This window comes from Sciurus vulgaris, assembly GCF_902686455.1.
Source record: "Sciurus vulgaris genome assembly, chromosome: 8".
Taxonomy (NCBI): Eukaryota; Metazoa; Chordata; class Mammalia; order Rodentia; family Sciuridae; genus Sciurus; species Sciurus vulgaris.
This window is the reverse complement of record NC_136468.1, coordinates 121,705,992-121,727,477: the sequence shown is the minus strand read 5'-3', so window position 1 is coordinate 121,727,477 and position 21,486 is coordinate 121,705,992. Positions and strand designations below refer to the sequence as shown.

Sequence of the window (21,486 nt, the reverse complement as noted above, 5' to 3'; positions counted from 1 at the left end):
GTCTACTTCTTCTCTTTGCTCTGCCAGTTTTGCTTTATGTTTTTTGGGGCTATGTTATTTGGTGTATATGAATTTATTACATGATATAAGTGCCTATAAAGTCTTATTGGTCAGTATAAGTCTTCCAACTTTGTTTTCCAAGACTGCCTTGATTATTGTTATTGTTCTGATCCTTTTATCATTATGAAATGTCCATTTTTATCTATAGTAATATTTCTTTTTGTTGTTGTCATTGTTCTGGGAATTGAACCTGGGGAACTCTACCACTAAGCTATATCCCCAGCCTTTTTTATTTTTTTATTTTGAGATAGGATCTCAGTAAGTCGCCTCAATCTTGTGATCCTCCTGAGCTGCTGGGATTACAGGCATGTGCCACCACACCTGGTTCTAGTGATATTTCGGTGAAATATTTGTTCTGACATTAGTATAGCTCCCCCAGCATTCTTCTGGTTTGTGTTTGCACAGTACATTTTTTTCTACTCATTTACTTTCGGTTTTCCATTTCAAATCAGTCTCTGCTATACAAAACATGGCTGGGTTTGTTGTTTTTAATATGAAAATCTTTGTCTTTTTTAACTGAAATGTTTAGTCCATTCACCCACAATTTTAACATATTTGGGTTTCAATCTTTAATATTCTTAGTTCTTTATTCCTTTTGTTATGGCTTAGATATGAGGCATCCCCCAAAAGGTCGTGTGAGACAATGCAAGAATTTTCAGAAATGAAATGATTAGATTATTAGGTGTGACCTAATCAGTGAATTAATACACTGATAATGGTTAACTTAGGCAAGGTGTGGCTGGAGGAGATAGATCACTGGGGGCAGGCCTTTGGGTTTATATTTTGCTCCTTGGTGAGCAGAATCCTCTCTCTGCTTCCTTGTTGCCATGTCTGGAACTACTTTCTTCCACCATGCCCTTCCCCCATAATGTTCTGCTTTACTTTGGGCCCAGAGCTATGGAGCTGTCTGTCTGTCTATGGACTAAGACCTCTGAAACTATGAACCAAAATATACTTTTCATTCTCTATGTTTTCCTTGTCACATCTTTTGGTCCCAGATGAAAAAGCTAACTAAAATACTTTTCTTTCCTGCCTTCTTTGGGATTAGTCAAGTATTACTGATATTCCCTTTCCTGCTGCTGTTAGTCTCTCCATTCTTTTATTCTTGTTTTAGTAGTTACCAGTATGTAATACTGTAGCATATACATTAAAAAGTAGAAAGATAATATAATATTAATTTAACCTAAAATATTAGAAATATGAACATTTCAACAGGCAATAAGTACCTTTAAAATGAGATATTTTATATTTTTTCCCTGTAAGACTTTAAAAATTTGATATGCATTTTACAATCACAGCACATCCCAACTTGAACAAGACACATTTTTTTCTTTTTCCTTTTGGGTGCTGGGGATTGAACCCAGGGCATTGTGTGTGCTAAGTATACATTATACTACTGAGTCGCAACCCCAAAACTTCCCAAACAAGCCACATTCTAAGTGGTCATCTTGCCTCAGCCTCCCAAGCCACTGGGATTACAGGTGTGTGCCACTGCACCCAGATGATTTCATTCTTCCTTCAAGTTTTGTTTTGTTGTTTTTATTTTTCTTCTTTTAAATTTTTTCAAGCTTTGTTTTATTATGTGATTATTTTCTTTCTGTTGGAACTTCCTTTAATTTTTCTTTCAGAATGGGTCTGCTAGTGACAAATTCTGTTTCTGTTGATCTGTTAATAAATCAGTTGCCAATCTCATTATTCATCTAAAAGCACTATCTTTTTTCTCAAGCAATTTTAAGATGTTCTCGTCTTTTATTTTTAGCATTTTTACTATGACATTCCAAAGTCCCTCTTCTCTCCTTCTAGTACTCCACTTACACATGTGTAAAGCATTCTGCAGTCTCCTATATGTCCCTTACATTCTTATAGGTTACATTCTTTCATTTTTCAATGCTTTATTATGGACATTTTTTACTGATCATTCCTCCATTTCACAAATCTTTTCTGTGTCTAGTGTGCTATTGAATACAAATATTAGAGTTCCTAATTTGAGCTACTTTATTTTTTAGTTCTAAAATCTTTATTTGATTCTACTGTATGATCCTAATTATCTGCTAAAATTTACTTTTTAGAACATATTAATCAGTTATTTTAAAGGTCTTACAGCTCCAATATCTACCTAAAGTTATTTGGACTACCAAAAGTTATTTCCTATAACTCATTATTTCTCTAGATTTTGTCGTTTGATCCTGTGTACTGGCATGCCTGGTATTTTTGATGGAATGTGAGACACTATAACAAAGAATGTAAGGGGCTAGATGGTGTCATCTCCCTCCAGAGAGGTTCTAAGCTTCTAAGATGGCAGGCAGTAAGAATAAGGATTGATCACCTTCATCCAACAGGTGAGCGTTCTGAATCTGAATTTCAAACTGAAGACTTCCCTTATTTGCAGGGTGTATTCCCTTTGAACTCTCAAGTGAAAGCTCAACAGTGTTTTCCAGAGTCATTCCTCTTTGGCCAGCCTTGACATCTAATTTTTGGCTCCTAGTGTTATGAGAACAAAAGCTGTGTTTAAATTTTTGGTCTCTTGGCTCTCTATTGAATTTCTCTTTCTGCCCCACACCTCCTAGCATATGAAAAATCCCTTGACAGCAAAGGTGAGTCAAATGTGGAGTTTACCACCCTCAGGCTGTCTTTTGCCTGATCTAAGACAAACCTGGGCTGTCTTAGTGCCCTGAATTCGAATTTTAGACTCAGAGATTCGGAAGATTTATATTCAGAAATTCTGAAACAAGCACCGGACCCTGCTTTTTGTTTGCCAGAAGCTGGTAAATGCCTCAAAGGAAAAAACAGGGATAAATATGAGGCTCGTTGTGTTTTTTTCCTACGATTTTGGCTTCTGCTAAATTTGTCCTGGCTGCCTTGGTTAGTCCCCAATGCCTCTGAAGATATTTATTCTTTGTAATTGAAACAGTTTTTACAGTAGTCTCAGCAGAGGTCTGGTTTGATGTTCTATCATAACCATAAACAGAAGTCCATGTTGACTTTTAATTACTGGTGTGTATTTTACTGAGTAGACCATAAGCTTCCTGACAACAGAAACTACCTTTATTCCCTAAATTCTGTTTGAACACTCAGCACACTTATCTGCCACAGAGCTTACTCTGTAATTAACAAATTAACTTTTATATTAGGGGAAAAATTGCTCAAATTCAAGAAAAGCATTGCAAAAAAAAAAAAAAAACAACTTCTAAAGCATTCAAGCCCATCAATTCTTCTAATTTCACTAATCTCCACCAAGAAATGGCCAATCTTTTCTTTTTTGGCCCACACTCTAATGGAGCACATCCCTCAATAAAACTACATTCTCGATGCTTGTCTGAGATTAAATTACCTCAGGCAGTACTAAAATCTTTTGTTCGTTTATTAAAACTATTTTATACTAGATTAAGTGATTTCACTATCCTTTGGATGTAACTAATCCATTTCTAGGTCTGGCATTTTATCAGAAAACAATAAGATTTTTCATTCAAAATGATGCTTTCTCAAATTAACCTTTAGAGGCTTCTTGATTGTTTCAATTAGGCTTTTCCAGAGCAAGAAAGAATGCCATAATAGAAGTTCTTACATACAAAAGGTAAAACCAAAAAAAAGTTTACTGAAAATATAGATCATTTTCTCTATTATCCACTTGTTTACTCTTGCATTATTAATCTTATACCATCAACCCTAATCAAACAGCTAAGAGAATTAAAAGTAGTTGCTTCTGGGAAGCAATTTCAGAGGTAAAGGAATAGGGCAGGGATTTCCAATTCTAACAATGGTACTGGAGAATTTATTGGAGTGAATTCTATATTTAAATTAAAATTTAAAACATAATTTGTACAAACTGAGGCAGTAATTTAAAAAGAAAAAAAGGAGATTCAACCCTTAAAGCCATAGTTCTGGAAGTTCATTATGTAATGCCATGGACTCACAATGTAGATTTGAGGCAGTCATTCATCCTTGTTGGGGTTTCTGTCCCACATTTGTAAATGTGACAATAAATCAGAACATCAAGGCCCTTTCAACACTAATATTCCAGTATTCTACAACTTCAGTGATTAATAAATGGCAGTGTACAATTTATAAGAAAAATGTATTTGTTAGATAAAAGGCAAACTCAAAAAGGCTTGTTCTGTAATGGATGGTTAATGAAATTATAGGGATCAGCACAGTAATTTTAGGATGACTCTTAAAAGAGTTAGTGAAAGAAGATACGGGTATTAGGGAATCTATCTCTGTTGATTAGACAGCTTAGCATGCATGGTCCAAACATTAATGATATATTTGGGGCCTGTGAGAGCAGTGTGTGCTAAGTGTCACGTAATGGCTTGTGCTCCACTGAGCTACTTAAGTGTCAAAACCTGCCCTTTCCTGCGAGTAGACAGAGACCAAAGGCCTGTTCCCAAACTGCTGGCGTCTAAGGATGGGTATGTATGCTCATCTGTATTTAAAGCTAGATAGAAAAAGAGCTCTGTCACTTCTTATTTGGTTCTTGACAGATTAAGAGCTCTAGCAGATCTGTCTTTTGGCTTAAAAAGATTATGCAAATCAGATTGTTTAATTTTAATTTACAGGCCTTAAAATTAAAAAAATACACCATTGTATCTACTTTGAAAAGAACAGATATATTTTATAAGAAACTGAAGTTAATCTCCTTTTGAAAAAAAGCCCAAAACCATCATTCAATCCAGCTATACCATACTCAAAGGACTTAAACTCAGCATACTATAGTGATGCAGCCACGTCAATGTTTATACCAGCTCAATTCACAAGAGTTAAATTATGGAACCAACCTAGGCGCACTTCAAGAGATGAATGGATCCCCGGCACCGCAAAAAAAAAGAGATGAATGGATAAAGAAACTGGTATACATACACAATGAAATATTACTCAGCCTTAAAGAAGAATGAAATTATATAATCTGCCAGTAAATGGATGGAGATGAAGAATACCATGCTAAGTGAAATAAGCCAATCCCAAAAAATCAAAGGTTGAATGTTTTCTCTGATATATGGATGCTAACTCACATAATATGTGCAGGGAATAACAAAGGTACTTTGGATTAGACAGAGGGGAATGAGAAGAGGGAAGGGCGTATGAGGGTAGGAAGGACAGAATAAATGGGACATTGTTACCTATGTGCATATGATTACATGACCCATGTGAATCTATATCATGTGCAACCAGAAGAATGAGAAGTTATACTCCATTTATGTGTGATGTGTCAAAATGCATTCTGTCATATATAACTAATTAGACTACATTAGCCAAGTATACCACTCTTTTTTTTTTAAATTACAGAAGTGTGTCCACAGGAAGTAGGAATGGGGGAAAATGGGTTTGTAGGAAAGACTGCCCTGTGTACAAAAACGTTTTTCTTTTTGAGTAATTAATACTCTGCTAAGCATCATATTTCCTCTTGCCTTGTAAGTATAAAGTAAATGAAAGAAACTTAATTGGTTTTTGTATACATATTTTTCAACATAATACAACATAAGCATCTTAAGATCATAGAATCAGAATTTAAATTGGAAGGAACGAAGGGACATTAGTTAACTCATTGATTTAATGTGAGAATTATCTCTATTTAGTAACTTGATTCATGGCAAAGTTCTATGGTAAATTTGGGGCAGTACTTTAGAAATTATAATTACTTAATTTAGTATGATCTATGAACCACTTGAGGTGCTCGTAAAAAATGCAGATTTTAGGGCCTCACTTTATAACTCTCAAATCACAAATCTTTAGGAGTAGTTCTTAGGATTCTACACTTGTCCTACAATCTTTCATGGTTTTACAAATTTAAGAAGCACTGTTCTAAAAATGAACTTCCAAAGTATACTATTACATTTTGGTATTTAGGTTCAGACAGTTACTCAGATCTGCCACATACAATATTTATACTTGAGATTTCAGTTCTAGACTGAACCTGTAGCTACCAACACTGATGTTCTTAACACTAAGCAAAATCTTATGGTGGATGCTAGGTAGACAAGGACCTTTCTGAGAAGCTGATCATCTATAAAGGAAGATAGGTATATGCAAATTGACAACTTCAAGACCCGTGTAATAGATCCTGTGGGGTTTGGGACCATAGGTAAAGTGGGATATAAAAGAATATGCCCTGACATAAAAAAACACTCTATCCTGGACGGAGTTCAAGGAAGAATCTGGCTCCATGAGGTGACTGAGGGCAATATATGAAGGATAAACCTTTTTGGTATGAAGGATAAACCTTTGTGGGACTAGCATTGGGGCAAAAACAATTCTGCACAGACATTGACTTCTAAGCTAAAGAATAGATACTCCCCTGGGAGGGGAGTGAGACATCAGGAGCATTTTCTGCCAAGGGGAACAGGGGCTTTCACAAGAATGAGAAGTCAGTAACACTACTCAGGGGCCAGATCACTCATAAGGGGTCTTGCTCTTCTGTACATTTTGATGGATAAATTGCATCTTATGTGTTGTTTACCTCAAAAAATGATATCAAGAAAAAACTATGCAATATTTATACTTGAGATTTCAGTTCTAGACTGAACCTGTAGCTACCAACACTGATGTTCTTGACACTTAGCAAAATTTAAGAGTATCAGTTTTATACCTGTACTCAGTTTCGGTAAATGGAAGTATTTTAGGGTAGAGTTTTGTGTCTGGCTTCTTTCATTTAGCACATTTCCAAGGTTCATCTATGCTATAATATGCATCAAAACAAGGGATGTCTTTCCATTTATTTATATTTTAATTTCTTTCAGCAGTGTTTTATAGTTTTCAATATGTAAGACAGATCTCCTTAGTTAAATTTCCAAGTATTTTATTCTTTTTGATGCTCTTATAAATAGTAGGATCTTAATTTCATTGTTAATGTATGGAAATTCAAGTTAACTATATTTTGTTCCTGTATCCTGCAAATGTGCTATATTTCTTTATTAGTTCTAACAGTTTTATGTGCATTCTTTAAGGTTTTCTAAATATAAATCATATCATCTGCAAACAGAAATAATTTTACTTTTCTACCCCCCCATCTAAGTGCTTTTTATATCTTTTTCTTACCTATTTTAGCTAGAATTTCTAGTAAAATGTTAAAAAGAATTAGTGAATCTTTTTATGTTTTTATTGGAACATTATAATTAAACATCGATATCCTTTCTTCTTCCTGATCTCGGTGGGAAAGCTTTCAGTCTTTCACCATTAAGTATGATGATGTGGATTTTTCATAGATGCATTTTATCCCACTGAAAAAGTTCTTTTATTCTTATTTGGTGTTTTTACCATGAATGGGTGAAGAACTCTGCCAAATGCTTTTTCTTCTCTACTGATATGATCGTGTGGTGTTTCCCAGCTTTATTCTAATAATATGGTATATTACATAAAATTTATATCATATAAATTTTTAAAAGTTGAACCAGTCTTACATTTCTGGACTAATTCTTCCTTGGTCTTGGTAAAAAATTTTATATACTGTCATTTCATTGAGAGCTTCTGCATAAGGAATATTGATCTGTAGTTTTCTTGTCTGTTTATGTGGTACAGGGAATTGAACTCATGGCCTTGCACTGTAATTTTCTTATGTCTCTGGTTTTGGTTATTAGTGTAATTTTGGCCTTACAGAATGAGTTATGATGTAATCTTCTCTTTGATTTTGGGAAGTTTGGGAAGGCCTGATGCTTAATATTGTTTAAACATTTGGGAGAATTAACCAGGGAAGCCACCTGGTGGACTTTACTTTGCTGAAAAATTTTTGATTACTAACTCAACCTCTTTAGTCGTTAATTTGTCTACTTAGATTTTTTTCCTCTTAGTCAGTTTTGATAGTTGGTGAATTTCTAGGAATTAGTCCATATCATCTAGGTTATCATACTTGTAGGCATATAATTTTTCATAGCATTCCCTTTTAATCCTTTTTATTTTTGTAAGGTCATTATTATTCTCCCCTCTTTTATACCTGATTTTAGTAATTTCAGTCTTTTTTTTTGGTTACTCCAGATAGGGTTGGCAATTGGTTAATCTTTTTTAAAAAACCAACTGTTTTTCCACAAATTTTTGTTGGTTTTCTACTTATTTTTGTTCTAATTTTATTTCCTTCCTTCTGATTGCTTGGAATTTAGTTTGCTCTTCTTTTTTCTACTTTCTGAAGTTGGAAGGTTAGGTAACTGCTTTGAGATCTTTCTTCTTATTAAAGGTAAGGGTTCAAGCTATTACATGGTAATAGTCTAATTTTTTAGGAATTGCTATATTATTTCCCATAGCAGTTATATCATTTTTCATTCTGCCAACAATGCATAACGCTACTATCTGTTTCTCCACATCTTACTAATATTAACCTCCTTTTAGCAAATAGAAGCTGCAGACAATAACTATTGACTTTTCTTTATGTCCACTGTAATACACTTGGCTCATAATCCTCAATGAGCTGAAGATGCCTGCTTAAAGTCATGAACAAATTTGTCCAAAAAGAACCTGCTAATGGCAGATCTTATTAATCTGTTCATCCACTACTTCATTACCTCTTTTGCAGAAACATTTTCTGAAAATGTTGCAGTTAGCTCCTTTTTGCAATTTTGTTGAGATGAAGGCTGAAGTGATAAGATCAAGAACACAGAATTCTAATTACCTTCTTGTGTTGTCCTTCTGCACATTTGTACTAAATATGACAGAATATCAGCTGCAAGCTGGGAAAAGTCTCTGTAACTAAAATCCTTTGTGAGGATACTTGGAATCTAAATTATGTTTTTTAGCAATATAAGGAATACATTTTAGAAATGTTCATTTTGTGTGGAATCAGAGCTTCCTCTCCAAAGTGGCATTTAACATCACTTATAATTTGAATAAAATACAGAAAGAAATAGAGATAGACAGAAGGGGAGGAAATGGCAGAATATTACAATAGTTCAAATGTGAAATGATGAGAGCACAAATCACAACGGGAATGGGTAAATGCCATGAAAAATAAGTAAGAGATATAAACATGATGATTATACATTCATTTTAAGTGAAATAAGTGATTTTTACTCTTAGTCCAGAAGATATCTCAATAAAAGCATTTAAATTTGACTTGTAAAAGTACCAGAATAGCTAAATAAAATAGAAAGAATAGCTATTCTAGAATGGTTAGAAACTTATTTCATTGAAATGATACTCTGCCAAGTTCAGTTTGGACTTGAGGATGTGTTTCTGAAAATCACAATAAGACTCATTTTGGATGTGCTATATGAAGCAAGTTATGACACTCTGGCACTTGGTTTAGCAATTGCTTATGTGGGACAAAAAACAAAAACCATTATGATTACCTGATAGCCTTCTGTTTTCTTCTGACACCACTTCAACAAGGCATTCCTCTTTGATCCTCCATATTCTCTTGCCAATGCTGAGAGAGGATCCTTCCTTTCTTCCCTGATAAGTGAAAACAAGGAACCCAAAGTTGCAGTATTTTCTATTGGAACACCAGAATAACAAAATAGCATTAGTTTGCATTTTTGAACTAGATAAATAAACACATTAAGCAATACAATGATATATCAAATAGCAAAACATGTCTGTTCACTCATTTGATTTTTTTTTTTTTTTTTTTTTTTGTGGTGCTGGGGATTGAACCCAGGGCCTTGTGCATGTGAGGCAAGTACTCTACCAACTGAGCTATATCCCCAGCCCCATTCATTTTATTTTATATCAGTTTTTAGTTTGGTCCCACATAGACCCACAACTGTCAGGGGTTTCTGCTTCCAAAGATTGGGACTCTACTCATCACTCAGGCAAAGACTCAGTAGCAAATGAATTCACAACAACAGGATGTATTGCAGGATGCTTAGAAGAGTGGGGGAAATACCTTGATACTGGCAGCATCTAAAATTGTCCTGGCTGTCTTTCATTCAATATCTTAACCTTCCATTTTAATGCTCTGGTTTATCTTACTCCTTTTTTCGTTTCTAATCTTTTATGTCCTTAATCATCTCATCATTTCTAAAAAATTACTTATTGTAAATACAAAGGGCAAGTCTATGCAAGGTAGAGGTTTCCAAGACATAGCTGCAGTCTTCATAGAGCTCACAACTGAGGTAAGCAGAGAGGAAAAAAGATGGTAATAAACATTAAAAACATATCACTTCCATAAAATATCTCAGGTGTGTTTACTGCCAAGTTGATTTTTGTTTTGTTTTCTTTTTTTTGAGATGGTGTCATGTTGTGTTGTCCAGACTGGTCTGGAACTCCTGGGCTCAACTCCTGTAGACTCAGTCACTTGAGTCTACAGGTGTGCACCACCATACTCCGTTGTATATTCTTTATTGTCTGTAGACAATTACCATTCTGCCTTGCATAGAAAATGTAACTTTCCTATAGACTCATTCAATGTCACCTTATAGAGCAGCAAGCCAAGCAGTATGCCAGTGCTGGGCAACTGATGGTTAACACAGGGTCCCTGCCACTTGTAGAAACTTGAGCTTACTACACATGAGGAAAAATTCAATGGCTGGGGTTGGGGTAGCACTTAGTGACAGATTTCTTGCCTAGCATGCATAAAGCCCTGGGTTTGATTTCCAGCACCACCACCAAAAAAAAAAAAAAAAAAAAGGAAAAAGAAAAGAAAAGGCAAGACAAGACAAGACAACAGTGGCTATATTTAATTCATTTAAAGAAATCCTAGGTCTGGAATTGTGGTGGCTCAGTGGTAGAGTGCTTGCCTAGCATGTATGAGGCCCTGTGTTGGATCCTCAGCATCACATAAAAATAAAACAAAGGTATTGTGTTCATCTACAACTAAAACAAAAAAAAAATTTTTAAAAAGATATTCTTATAAGGTACTTTATGGCACTGTTAACTGCTTTATAGGTACAATAAATATCTTGCTCCAGACTAGATGATGAAATAAACAAGATTCTGTAATCCCTGTTGATGGGGCAGGGGAGGCATATAACCCTATTTATTCTAAACCAAATTCTTCCTTGTAGTAGCTCTTCTGGAAGTAGAAAGGAATACTAAGGAATACCTGGACAAAGACAAGGCTTTGTAACATACTCTTTAACATGTGGCCTGTTCTTAAAAGATTGATCAATTTTTCTATGATTTAAGCAAAGCCTCTAGCCACATGCCCCATGAACTCAGCACCCCAATAATGTTCTAAAGGTAATTACACTGAGTGACTTTGCATTCTTCAGCACATTTATTCTGTCAGCATTCACCCTTTATTGTATGCTGCGAAATCAAAGAGGACATGTTTAGAATTGAAACTCTTCCAAAAGAAAGGTGCACTGAAATAATACCAATTTTTATTTATTTTAGAACCAAAAGCAAAATACCAAGATTTTTTTCAATGTACAGTTAGATTGCTGCCATGAAGATAGACAATTATGTTTGTATGCTAGCCCACCAGATTCCTGATTTGGCTTAAAGGCTTCAAAGAAGTCTATATATTATCAGGGAACAAAGGGAAAGAGAATAAAGAAAATTAAAAGATGTGAATGAATTCAAAAGGCAAGCTAAAAAACAGACAGACCAGGGGAAAAAAAGGGGGGGGGGAGGAATAAAACAAAACTTGTCATGTTCAACATAAAAAAAACTATCACAATCTGGGCTTGGTGGCACATGCCTGTAATCCCAGCAACTTGGGAGGCTGAGGCAGAAGGACTGCAAGTTTGTTTGGTTGGGGTTTTTTTGATACCAGGGATTGAACCCAGAGGCACTTAACCACTAAGCCACATCCCCAGCGCCCCCCTGACTCTTTTTTTATATATTTTATTTAGAGACAGGGTCTTGCTGAACTATTTAGGGCCTTGCTAAATTGTTGAGGCTGGCTTTCAACTTGAAATCCTCCTGCCTCAGCCTCCCAAGTGACTGGGATTACAGGCATGTGCCCCTGCCCACCAGCCCTAGGATTCCAAGTTTGAAGCTGGTCTCAGCAATTTAGTAAGATTTTAGCAATTTTAGCAAAATAAAAAGGTCTGGAGATAGAGCTCAGTGGTAGAGTGTCTGGGTTCAACTCCCAGTATTAATCAATAGTACAATAAATGTGGAAGGCTTACTCTAGATAACATGGATGAAGTCAGCTTTATTTTAGAAACAGCTTACAGGAACTCTGGGGACACAAGAAGCTTCAGAAAAGAGACTCCTGGAGCTCAAGGGCCATATCCTGTCACTTCTTCAATCTAAGACGAGGAAACTAAGCCCAGGCAAAACTAAGGTCTTACAAAGAGGACAGTTTTTAAGGGGGGAATTCAATAGGAGTTCTTGTTTGTCCCAAGCTAGTTCCCTCTGCATAGGCACAATGAGGGAGCCTATAACCTAGGACACAAAGAGGGAGCACTGACAGTCACTTCTCTGCCTAGCCAGGGTACCCTGAGCTTCATCACTGTACTGCGTACTTGCTCATAAGATGCATACCTTATGGGACCACTATTCTCAGAAGTTGGTCCCCTTTGAGGTATGGCTTTAAAAAGTAAGCTCATAATTTGAGTCTGAGAGGCTAAATATTCAATTTTATCCTTAATCTTATAAGTTAATATACAGCTAAATTTCTCAAACCCTTTCCTATTCCTCCTTCTATTCTTGATACTTGGTCAACAGTTTTTCCTCATTCCTATAAACAATGTGTGCTCATTTTCTGACATTTATCTTTTTCCTCTACGGCATCTCCCATTCTTGCATTTCTTTGAGAAAATTCTGTTGCTTAAGTTATCTTTCCCTTTGAAAAACTCCTGGGCCCAACTTTCTCTTCAGCAATTTTCCACTGTTGTCACCCTTATTCAGACTTGATGACTGTGTCCTGCACTACTATACTATCCTTTTAGCTATTTCTCTTTCATCCAGAATAAAAGAATCATTTAACCACCTTCTCACACAAATTAATTTACCTTGCTTTATAGCTTCTACTACATCAAAAAGTGAATCAATTTGACTTTAAAGAAGTTCCTCCATCACCTAGCCATACCCTAGTTATTCAGTCTTGTCTTCTATGGTAGGGACGCTTTCCTCTGGTCTTCTTTATCAGTACCCTGAATCTTTTTGCCTGACTTGCTTATTCATCCCTTTGGTACATTCACTCAGGTTACTCATCTTGTCAATAATATTCCAACTATTAACTCTCAAAGCCCCACTCAAATTCTGTCCTTCCATGAAGCTTTCTCTAACACAACCAAGGATCAAATTTCAAAATGCAAGTTGAATATCCCATATCTGAAATACCTGAGACCAGAAATGTTTCAGATTTCAGAGCTTTGGGATTCTAAAATATTTGCACAGATGCTCAAGGTTGAGCATCTAACCAAAAATCCAAACTCCAAAACTTTTTAAACATGAGAACTTTCAGACTAGGGATGCTCAACCTGTACATACTTTTGCACTCAACCATTCTCTAGTTAAAAACACAAACACTAATACTCAGCTGCTTAAGGAATTGTCTCTTATTGTCAGTATCATCTATACCATTTACCCGATTCTTCAATTAGAAGAGAACATAAGTCAACACTTAATACAAAAAGACAGAACAAATGCAGGTGCTCAGATGCCATTATTTTACAAGCTGATCATTTACTCTAAAAGGCTGAGAAAGGTACATATGAAATGCACCAACATTAACTGTTCTCTACCTTATCCGACTGCGGGTAGTAGGAGTCACAGATGCCGTGGGAGAAGAGGACAGGGAGAGTTGTGGTGATGTGGTTCCCATAGCCATGAGAGAGGCTGGTGATGCTCCCTCAGGAGCAGAAATGTCCCGTTTCATTTCTTCACTACTTCTTCGAGACACTGAGTAGAGACACAATCATTAAGCATGCTACAGCAAAAACATTTCAGATTGTATTATTGAGATTTTCTTTTTAAGATTCCAAAAAGAACCAATAATACTTTATCTTACTGATTACTGGAAAGTTTATTATTAATTAAAAAATCTGTGAAACCTTATAGTAGTTGAAATATGTATGGAATCCCACCTTTCCTGGACAAGAAGTATCTTACCATTGCTGTATCTACCAAGCATACAGTGAATACTATAGTCAGCTTAATTACAATTGTAACTAAAAACCAGAGTAATACTTGCAACTATTCAATCCTGCTCAACACCAAGGATGTATTATAATCGATACACCCTTTCTGAACTTAGCCAAAAATACTGTTAAGGGAACATAAAGGAAAGATACTTGATTATAGGGCTATACATAATTCTGGGTCAGGCCCAATTTAAAAAAAAAAAAAAAAAGAATCAATAAGACAAACAGAAAACCAAAAGGTATTGAGTCAACTACTGGGAAATGGCCACAATCTTCTGAAAAGTCCTATTTTGGGAGTCTGACATAGTAAGGCATTGCACCTTGTTAGAATTACAAAAGTTCTAGGGATTGTAAAGTGGAAACAGCCACTCTGATGTCTGATGCAGCCACAACAAAAGCCACTATCTACCAGAGAGTTACTAGGCACAGCACTGGCACTGCCAGGTGCTAAGAATACCAGTCTGAGCACAGTGACAAGTGAAGCACCCAAGTCCAGACCTCAGACAGTCCTCTTTAACCTCAGAAAAGGATGGAGCCACAGAAGCCATTAACTGTACCATTCCTGGGCTAATTTTAACGCAAGCAATGTTATACAGCAGTAATATTTTCCTCACAATTTGTGAAAACTGTCCCTTTTTTTAATCAGCTAACACTTTTATTGATGATTTTAAGATAACCACAGTAGCATATAATTCTGTGTTACTAAAGCTCTCCCCTAAAATATCCAAAGGGGACAGAGCTTTCTATTATTACATGATTTTAGAATAACATGATTATATATTTCTGATATAATATTATAATTACTCATTTTCCCCCAGCTTTTTTTATGTCTTAAACCAGTAGTTTCTTTTAAGTGGTATGCTAGGAAACTGGAAGAGAAACTCTCTCAAAATTTTCTATAAAATACAGAAAACAGACTGAGAAAAAAAACTGAAGATCTCTATTAAAAGAAAAGCATACAGAAAAAGTTCTTGGGATAATAACATTAGCCAATCGCAGAACTTCCCTACTAGTTTAATGACTCAGCTATGGTGTATTGAAAACTGTACTAAATCCTGACCCATGTGTCATACTAAGAGGGAGGAGGAATGAGGGAGTGAGGAAGGAAGAAAGGAAAGAGGGAAGGAAGCTGTACTAAGCTCACTTTATGAACAAGGAGGGAATTAACTGTACTGAGGCTGAGTTACAGAGATTTCTCCTTTTGGGGTCCCACTTAGAGTCAAGATATTAAGTGTTAAAGCCACAAGGAAAAATAATATAAACAACTGGTAAACGGGAGAGTTAGGTTCAGATGATAAATAAAGTAAATCTGTCAAATTCATCATCATATGATGGTTTTACCATGCTGGAAAAAGTTTAGCTTCCAAAAAATTTCGGTGTACTTCGAAATAACTCTTCAAATCAATCTTTATTTTGAGATAAATACTTTGACAACTCCAGCAACTTTGCATGAAGCTGTATTTTCAACATGTCATCTATTATATACTGTGGGCACTTAACAACTCCTGGGGTAGTCTTTTAAAAGAAAATCAGATGAAAGTCATTACCTGAAATAGTCTTGGCACTTTCCATGGCAGGTACTCTTGGTAGAGAAGCAGGTCGACTGGTTGAAGATGTTCTTAAGAGATGCTCTGCACAAAGTGGAAAGGGTCAAAATAAACAAATCTGATGCTGAACAATGAAGTAATAAAGGTATAAGGAAGAGTTTTAGTTCTCTCAAACTTGTGGTTCATCCTTTTTCCCAATCCAAAGCACTCCAATGATCTCCCACAGTATGTTTATCTAAAATGTAGACAGGAAACATGGTAAAACATTCCATTTTAATATTTTATTTCTAGGGATGAGACGGTCTATATAGATGAATACTTCTAAGTCCCTGAGGGTCACTTACCTTTTCAATGCAATTCAACCAAAATTTAGAGACTGTCTATCAAATCTAGGTCTAAGGCACAAACTATATAAAATCTTGCCCTACATGCCTATGATTAGTAGGGACACTATGTAAACATATCATACATACAGCCATAGACAAGTTTGGATGGGATGAACACAATATCACAGTGATAACATGCTATCAAACCACAGAGGGAAAAGTCATTAATTTTTATGTCAGGTAGCAGGGAAGGCTTCAAAAAACATAATGGCATTAAGCTGGGCCTTATTAGTTGAGAAGGCTGGAGAACTATATTTCAGCCAGAGAAAAGTCAGAGCAAAGGTATAAGTTAGAGAAAAAATAAGGGCTCAGTTGGCTAAAACACAGGGTATATGTTAATGGATAGAGTAGCAAGAAAAGAGACTTTGGAGGGAGATTCTGGGCCTGACAGGGAGAAGCTTTGTTACCTGGACATGAACTCTAGTCTGAGGGCAACAAGGAAGCATCATTTTTGAACATCTGGGGAAGGACACAATCAGATACCACCTCTATCATCTACATTTATAGCCTAACCTTATTCTACTCCTTCCTAATTCTCCAAACACAAGCTGTCCTAGGAGTTTCTTTAGTAGCCCAAATACTGGCACAAGCTGTCCCCTGCATTCTCCTCCTGCATATATCTTACCAAGGCTATAAGCCCAATAGGAGGCTCTCTTCAGGCACGGACACACAGAAGGAAGCAAAGGGATAGACTGTTGTGTTAGGGACCTATGACTACTAGGGGGAGGGAAAACAACCCTTGTATTTTAATAAAGACGATTAGCTTTGTTGTCCAAGAATGCTTATCACTTAAAAATTAATAATTCAGGAGTAGTGAGGTGTAGTTCAGTGATAGAGCACATGTTTAGCATTGATGAGGTTCAGCACCAAAACCTAAGGTTGAAAAAAAGAGAAATTAACAACAACAACAAAAGAATAAACAATGGCACACGCCTATAGCTCCAGCAGCTCAGGAGGCTGAGACAGGAGAATCACAAGTTCATAGCCAGTCTCAGCAAGAATGAGGCACTAAGCAACTCAGTGAGACCCTGTGTCTAAATACCCTGGGGATGTGTCTCAGTGGCTGAGTGCTCCTGAGTTCAATGCCTGGTACCCCCCAACCGAAAAAAGAATAAACAATACCCCTCTCAAAATATTATGGTGTCAAAGTAATAGAATATGACATTGTCTGTAAAAACAAGCACATCTTTCACTCCAAATGACATTTTCGGAGAGTCTAAAGAATATTTGATTGTATCACACTATTTTGGTGGCCTAGGAGCAGAAAAAGGATGAGCTTACTTTTTGAATGAATACAAATAGGACACGAATAGCTTAGAGACATTATTACAACTTTCTTATCTTGAACAAACATCACCTTTGTGCTTACTTACAAGTAAGCATCAATCAGAATCCTGAACTCTGTCAGCAGTTGGCATTTATCCTTACAGGAAAAGCATATTATGCACAAAGACTGACAGACGAAACAAAGTTAGCAGAACACGGAAATAGTAGGAAACAGAAATCAGTATTTTAAATTTAATCAAAAACGCCATTCTACAATTTTGAAACTAAGGAGTTATTTCCCTAAAAATCTTGGTCTCTCAAAGAACAATACAGAAAATTAAGAAAGTGAAAACAAAGGTCAAAAATACAAATAAGTTGCACGCCTATAATCCCAGCTACTTGGGAGGCTGAGGTAGGAGGATTGCAAATTCAAGGCCAGTCTGGGCAATTTAGTGAGACCCTATTTCAAAATAAAAAAATAAAAAGGGCTGGGGAAGTAGCTAAGTGGTAGAGTGCCCCTGGGCTCAACCCCCAGTAAAACACACACATACACACATACACACACATACACACACACACACACACACACACACACAACAGATTAAAACAGAGAGTGTCAGTTACAGGCATACCTTGGTCATTAACTACATGGAAAGTATGTCTAAGTTGCCTTATTCAATCTTTTCTCTTTTACTATATACTTTATAGGCACATGGTTGGAAAAATGTTCATGAAATTTACTGTTGACATATGGATTCAACGTCTGATTCTAGTTCAGTCTTTTTCTTACTGCACATCTGCTAAGGATCCATGTCTGTTTTAATCTGGCAGACAGTCCCTGACACAGTCCAACAGCTAACCTCTCTAAAAATATACAAAAATGTACGGGAAGCCCAAATAGGTTATTCTTGTGGTAGGGCAGGGGTATAGCTCAGTAGTAGAGCAGATCTTAGCATGCATGAGAATCTGGGCTACATCCCCAGTACACAGCCCCCAAAAACTATCTCTAACTTGCAACAGCCACAATACACTCTGCTGCCATTTGTTTCATGAAGTATATTCACTGCGAGAATCAAAGCTGCCCAGAGGCACTTGTAAGAACACAGGTCCATTTACTTCTGCAGCGAGCAGGCTGGTTTCTATCTTCACGTCAAACTGTTGGTTTAGCTCTCTTCAGGAAATAAGATTAGTGCGTTATATTTTACAGTAACACATTCTATTGCATTGCCATATGGAACTATTTTTGCCTTTAATTCATTTATTAAACAAAAATCATTTGGGTGTCCACTACTTTCCAGGCACTGGGCTGGGTGCAAAGGTCAAATGAAGGAGAAAAGAGATAAGAAACTTGCCTTCTTGAACTTAAGAGTCCAGAGCCGAAGCCAGACATTTAAGTTCATGATGAGTGAAGGATCCTAGGAAAGAACAAACCAAGAACTTTGGGAACCCAGTGGGTGACACAGTTAGTCTTGAGGGAAGGTCTGAAATGCCTGCTCAGGAAATGACAGTGAAGTTGAAACCAGAAGGATGATTAATAGTTTTTATACAGTCAAAGGAGAGCTTGGAAGGGAAAGTGTTCCTGCTTAATTTACTGTTAAGCAGGATGGTGATCTTCGGAAGAGATAGAGAAGAACAGAGTGAGGTGAGACTGCAAAGGCAAAGGAAAGTCAAGCAGGTGAACTACAAGGTAAGGAGTTTGGATTTTATACTGCTGGTACTGGGAGACAATAAGGGTTTTATCAGGTTAGTAATGGTCTGGCTGCAGGGTACTAGGGAGGTTTGTGCCAGATAATGTGTTAGATGGTATAGACAAGAGAGGACAATGACTTGGACTTGGGTGACACCAGTGACGATGTGAAGTGAATGGATTAAATAACTCTTTAAACGATTTAAAGAGGTAGCAAAAACACACTTTCTGACAGACTAGATGTAGAGGTGAGGAGGATGGTGATACTATGCTAAGGAAGGTGAAAGTATTTTGGAGGATAGAGGCAAACATGCACATATGAGAACATTTGAGATCTCAAAGGAAAGATATGGAGCAGGCAAGCAGAGGAAGAGTTCAGAAGAAAAAAGTGTGAAGTGTATGTGTAATATTGGAAATTATCAGGTTATAGCTGATGGAGAGGGAGTATACTCAGAGACACAAGGGTCAAAGGTCACCTTGATGAGAGCAACTGGGGAGGAAGATTAGGATGTGTTGAAGAGTGAGTGACAGGAAAGATGTGATAAATTGTGCAACCAAACGGGAAGAAGGTATAACAGTGGATGAGAGAGGCAGATATCTTTTAATGTAGGAAAGATGTGAACATTTTAAAATGATGATGGCAGGGAGCCAGTTAAGTTAGAAGATACAGAAGAAGAAAATAATCAATAATAGCATGAGCTAACAGCATTTCGAAAGCCCAAGGGCATAACCAGAGATATATTTTGTTTATTCCAACAGACAACTGGAGATAATAGGAGTGTACAAGTCTACAATGTAATTCTTATTTTAGAAATCATAGAAATAAATTGGTACAGATATTGTCCCTTCAATGTGTGTCAAAACAAATTTATAGGCAAATTAGCAGGCTTAAAAATAGGAATCTTGGGGCTGAGGATGTGGCTCAGTGGTACAGTGCTTGCCTAGCATGTGTGAGGCACTGGGTTCAATCTGCAACACCACATAAAAAAAAAATGAGAGACAATCACTCTTCGTTGAAATGATCTTTTGCTTCCTGCAGTTGCTCTTTCAACTGCTTATTGGTATTATCATTCATTGCCTGCATTTGCTCTCTTAGCTCATCCTTTGCGAATCATCTTAATCATGTATAATCTGAAGTCTTTTTCTGACATTTCTTCTACCATACTGTCACTGGATTCTATTAGTATAAAACCTAGATTTGTTTGGATCATTTTTTTCCCTTGTTTTTTCATGTTGTTCATGTATCTTCCCCTCTAGCAGTGCAGATCTGGGGTACTGCAAATTCCCCCCATAGCTTATAGTGGACCTATAGGTTTCCTAAACCTTTTCTTTAAGGGGGAGATCAATATTAGCAGTGCCCAATTCAGAGAGTATGCAATCCTAGACCAAATAACTCCTATGAGGACATTAACAATATTGTCGTAATAAACAGAATGAGTTCAATTATTATCTACAGTGTAACAAACAGATTTGCAATAAGGTCTGCGGTTTCTAATGGAGGACAAAGAGGATGCAGAGGGATGTAGGATGTAGTGTTAATGGGATAAGAAAAGAATATTCAGAAGTTCTAGATAATAGAAAGGGTGAGAGTGTAATCAAAAGAAATTGGTTGTTAGCATGCGAAAAGGGAGAAAGAGACTCTGAGGGAACAGGTAAACAAAAGGAAAAGAGAGCAAGAAAAGTAAAGAAATAAAAACTTAAAATTGATCAGTAAGGAGAAAAAAGAAAATTTACACTATAACAGTCATATATATTCAGACCTCCCAGTCTTCAGTAGCCTGATGCATGAAAGGTACCTGATAATGAGCTTCAAGTCTCCAGCGGGCATCTCAGAGTGGGATTTGCTCCACCTAAATATCAAAGCTATGGCTTCCAGGATTATCCAATATGGCTGCCATGGCTTCCAAATGTGTTGGCAAATGGGGATAATTAAGATGATTAAGATGATTCACTCAAAAAACTCTACACCAAGAATGCAAATAATCCAGTCGACAAATGGGCTAAGGAAATGAATAGACACTTCACAGAAGAAGATCTACAAGTAATCAACAATCATATGGAAAAATGTTCAACAACTCTAGTAATAAGAGAAATGCAAATCAAAACTACCCTAAGATTCCATCTCACCCCAATTAGAATGGCGATTATCAAGAATACAAACAACAACAGGTGTTGGTGAGGATGTGGGGAAAAAGGTACACTCATACATTGCTGGTGGGGCTGCAAATTAGTGCAGCCACTCTGGAAAGCAGTGTGGAGATTCCTTAGAAAACTTGGAATGGAACCACCATTTGACCCAGCTATCCCATTCCTTGGCCTATGCCTAAAGGACTTAAAATCAGCATACTACAGAGATACAGCTACATCAGTGTTCATAGCTGCTCAATTCACCATAGCCAGATCGTGGAACCAACCTAGATGTCCTTCAATTGATGAATGGATAAAGAAACTGTGGTATATATATATACAATGGAATATTACTCAGCCATAAAGAATGATAAAATTATGGCATTTGCAGGCAAATGGATGAAATTGGAGAATATCATGTTAAGTGAGATAAGCCGATCTCAAAAACCAAAGGT

General features: G+C 36.5%; 1 protein-coding gene across 2 annotated transcripts in view; it reads right to left on the bottom strand.

Moving 5' to 3' along the window:
• The window catches only part of SPECC1L (sperm antigen with calponin homology and coiled-coil domains 1 like), a 153,376-nt gene that overhangs the window by 39,664 nt on the left and 92,226 nt on the right, over positions 1-21,486 (bottom strand). For both annotated transcript variants that reach the window (XM_079149700.1, XM_079149701.1), the window contains exons 11-13: positions 15,566-15,649; positions 13,620-13,776; positions 9,330-9,432 (exon numbers count right to left, since the gene is read on the bottom strand). In XM_079149700.1, the coding sequence (XP_079005826.1) occupies positions 9,330-9,432; positions 13,620-13,776; positions 15,566-15,649 (344 nt within the window). The remainder of the gene's footprint in view (positions 1-9,329; positions 9,433-13,619; positions 13,777-15,565; positions 15,650-21,486) is intronic.